This window comes from Colobus angolensis, unplaced genomic scaffold (assembly GCF_000951035.1).
Source record: "Colobus angolensis palliatus isolate OR3802 unplaced genomic scaffold, Cang.pa_1.0 Scaffold520, whole genome shotgun sequence".
NCBI lineage: Eukaryota > Metazoa > Chordata > Mammalia > Primates > Cercopithecidae > Colobus > Colobus angolensis.
Window position 1 is genome coordinate 229,983 of NW_012118711.1, and position 3,439 is coordinate 233,421.

Consider the following 3,439-nt stretch of genomic DNA (forward strand, 5'->3'; position numbering starts at 1 on the left):
TGTTTAAGTTTTCTTGGAGTTTTAATGTGAAACCTATCTCCAGGGCAAATTTTGTCATTTTACATTCATTAGGGGGAAAAGAAAGAAAACCTAGCAGGGAAAAATTGAAAAAAAAAAGTATTACCTTTTGCAAATTCAGTGTCTTTAAAAAAATATTAACCGCAAGTGCATTTAAAAAGAACTGTAACCTCTAATGCTTCTTTAAAAGTAACAATATTTAAAATAAAGTCTTAGATAATTAAGTCATTTCAAAATATTTTCATTCAGGTTATGCTTGAGCTTCCAAATATGGAAAACTGGCCCTTACCCAGATCAGTGTTAAAATGAATGCATTTCAGTATTTTGAAGATAAAATTGGTAGATCTATACCTTATTTTTTGATTCAATATCAGCACCATACAAGAGCAGTGCTTTCGCCATTAATTTATCTTCATTGTAGATAGCATAGTGTAGAGTAGTATTTCCATACTCATCTGGAATATTTGGATCAGTGCCATATTCTAACAACATTAATGCACATTCATCTTCTTGGCATTGTACAGCCTGTAAGTATTAGACCAAAAATAAATTATACATCCTGGGAATTATAAACAACATTCCACAGCTTTCACCAACTAGTTACATTTCAATGAGAAACCTCATTTTTATGCTACGTATTGAAATCAAAGCCATCTCACGCTTATATAGTTGACTACTGCATACCTTGATCAGAGCTGTCCTCTTTTTGTTGTCAAGGACATTAAGTTTACATCGTCTGTCCAGCAGGAGTTTTACTATTTCTGAATTCCCATTGGCAGAGGCCAGATGTAGAGCAGTCCTATGAGAGTGAGAAGACTTTTTAGGAGATTATAGTGCACTATCTACAGCTACATCAGTGATTCATGCAATTGCAAACACTGAATAGCCTGCTATTACTCTGCCTTCAAAATGAACTTAATTTTCCTTTGAAGAAAGCACACTACTTATTACCTCATGACTCACTGTATGAATGAAAGAGCAGTCTATTTGAATAGGAATAGCAGAGCCCTTGAATGGCATTCAATGTGGGCTGGAATCCTCCTTGAAGCTCTGATGCTTCCCAGCTGCTGCTTACCCTTTTTGGGTCTCAATTTCCTCATCAATAAAATGGGAATGAAAAAAGTCGATTTCTCAGAGGAAACCACAGTAATGCTTAAATAAGACTCTACACGAAAGATATAGAATAGTTCCTAACACAAATAACAGCTCAGGAATTGTAAGATATTATAATTTTTACTAATACCACTAAAGACAACATTTGAATTCAGTGAGATGATACAATTATACCTACACTTTCAAGTATGTTTTAAAGATTACAGGTAACGATGTATTTTAGTGACTCTAAGATGATCATTGTCTCTATGTTTTACCATTTCTCACACTGAAATACCATTTATAATTCATGATTTACTATAACTATGATTGGCAGCATTTAAATAATTCTCTTATTGAGACATAAAATAACTGGGCATCATACAATCCCTGGTGCCTTACATTAAGTAGAATATGTTACAATATAACAGGTCTGGGGCGGTTCCAGTCAGATGACTAGCATTTAGATAAATTTTAGTTCTTAAAAGACCTATGGAATAAGAGGGCTGAGGTGAAAACACAAATTCCTAAAATAATCTATTTCTTACTTTGGTTTTCAAAAACTTTAAGCCAAAGAAAACTTGAAATTCAAATGAATGGCATGGGCTCATTTTTATCAATACTTAGATTTATACAATGTATGTACATCAGATATTTCCAATCATTCATATTAGGATTTAAGACTGTTATAATTCTTCTCCTTTTAAAATGGATTTATGAAACTATTTGTGGAGCTTTTTTTCAACGTTTACTTTCAGGGGGACAGGTGCAGGATGTGCAGGTTTGTTGCATAGGTAAAAATGTGTCAAGGGGGTTGGTTGTACAAATTATTTCATTACCCAGGTGTTAAGCCCAGTACCCATTAGTTCTATTTCCTGCTTCTTTCCCTCCTCCCACCCTCCACCCTCTGACAGGCCCCAGTGTGTGTCGCTTCCCTCTAGGTGTCTGTGCGTCTCATCATTTAGCTCCCACCTGTAAGTGCGACCGTGCGGTACTTGGTTTTCTGTTCCTGTATTAGTTTGCTAAGGACAATGGCCTTCAACACCATCCATGTCCCTGCAAAGGACATGCTCTCGCTCTTTCTTTTATGACTGCATAGTATTCCATGCTGTTTGTGTACCGCATTTTAGTTCTTAAAAGTACTAACACAGTCTTTACCCAAGACTTAACACATTTTCAGAAGCGTAGTTGAGGGTTATCTTTTACTATTGTCTACCTTCAGAAATGCTTTTGTTTGAAAGGAGAGAGGAAAAGTTTCAATTGAGATTACCTCCTAATGCCCCAATTTTAAATCTCTCAATTTGCTCAGGCCCAGCAGGTAAATATGAAGTTTTCAAAGATGGAAGGGTCCTGAGAGATGGTAGAATATGCCTTCCACATAATAGGTGTCTGGCTTATGTTTGATGACTAAATGGATTGAAAGAATGCATAAACACAGCTTGGGAGTTCAATATTTTTAAAGAATACTCCTGTTGAGTAGAGCAATACATTTACAATAGTAATGATCATTTATATTTGCTATTTTAGTTTTCATAAATATATAACTAAACTAAGATAATTAATTCATACCTTTTACACATGTTTATATATAATGAAAAGATAATTTTATAATAAAATGTATATACAATAAAATCTACAGGAACAGGTAAACAGAAACCCTCTACTTCTCAAGAGGGTAAAAGTTCACAGAAGATAGCTATCCACAGGAATAAAAATAAATAATAAAATGTGAGAAATTATTTGTATCTATGCAAGTAGCACATTCCTTCTCTTTCCAAGGATTATTTCATTACTAATGAAACTTAACTAAAACTTTTCAGATATTCATTGCAGAAATCACAGATAAGAGAAAGGGAAAAACTTCACTTACAAATCCCCAGAAATAAGTTTGATTATGTTTTCTACATATTTTCAGGTAACACAAGAGCAGATTCTGTTTCTGTAGGTGTATAACAAACTGATTTTTTTCCTCACTTGATATAGCAAAGTACATCTTGGCATGTCAATATATCTCTGTATCTACTGACACCTTCAGTGGTTACATATTATTCCATCCTATGGATGCACTGAAATTTTTGCATAAAATCTTTATGTGAGCACTTCTTAATACACTGCTATTTTAAGCAATACTAAGAAAAACATGTGTCTATTTCATATAGATATTTCAGTATAACAGAGTTGATAGGTAAAAGGCATACACATTTTTAACATGTGGTTCTTATCATCAAAGTGTACTAGAAAAGTTGCAGCAGCTTAAACTTTCAGCAACTACATAAGTACCACTGTTCTTCAAACTCACAAACTTTGTGGATAGAAGACAGTATTTCAT

At 33.9% G+C, this 3,439-nt stretch overlaps 1 protein-coding gene across 1 annotated transcript in view; it reads right to left on the minus strand.

Moving 5' to 3' along the window:
* The window catches only part of LOC105525217 (POTE ankyrin domain family member H-like), a 14,284-nt gene that overhangs the window by 7,529 nt on the left and 3,316 nt on the right, over positions 1-3,439 (minus strand). The window contains exons 5-6 of the mRNA XM_011960759.1: positions 703-817; positions 370-543 (exon numbers count right to left, since the gene is read on the minus strand). Of these exons, the coding sequence (XP_011816149.1) occupies positions 370-543; positions 703-817 (289 nt within the window). The remainder of the gene's footprint in view (positions 1-369; positions 544-702; positions 818-3,439) is intronic.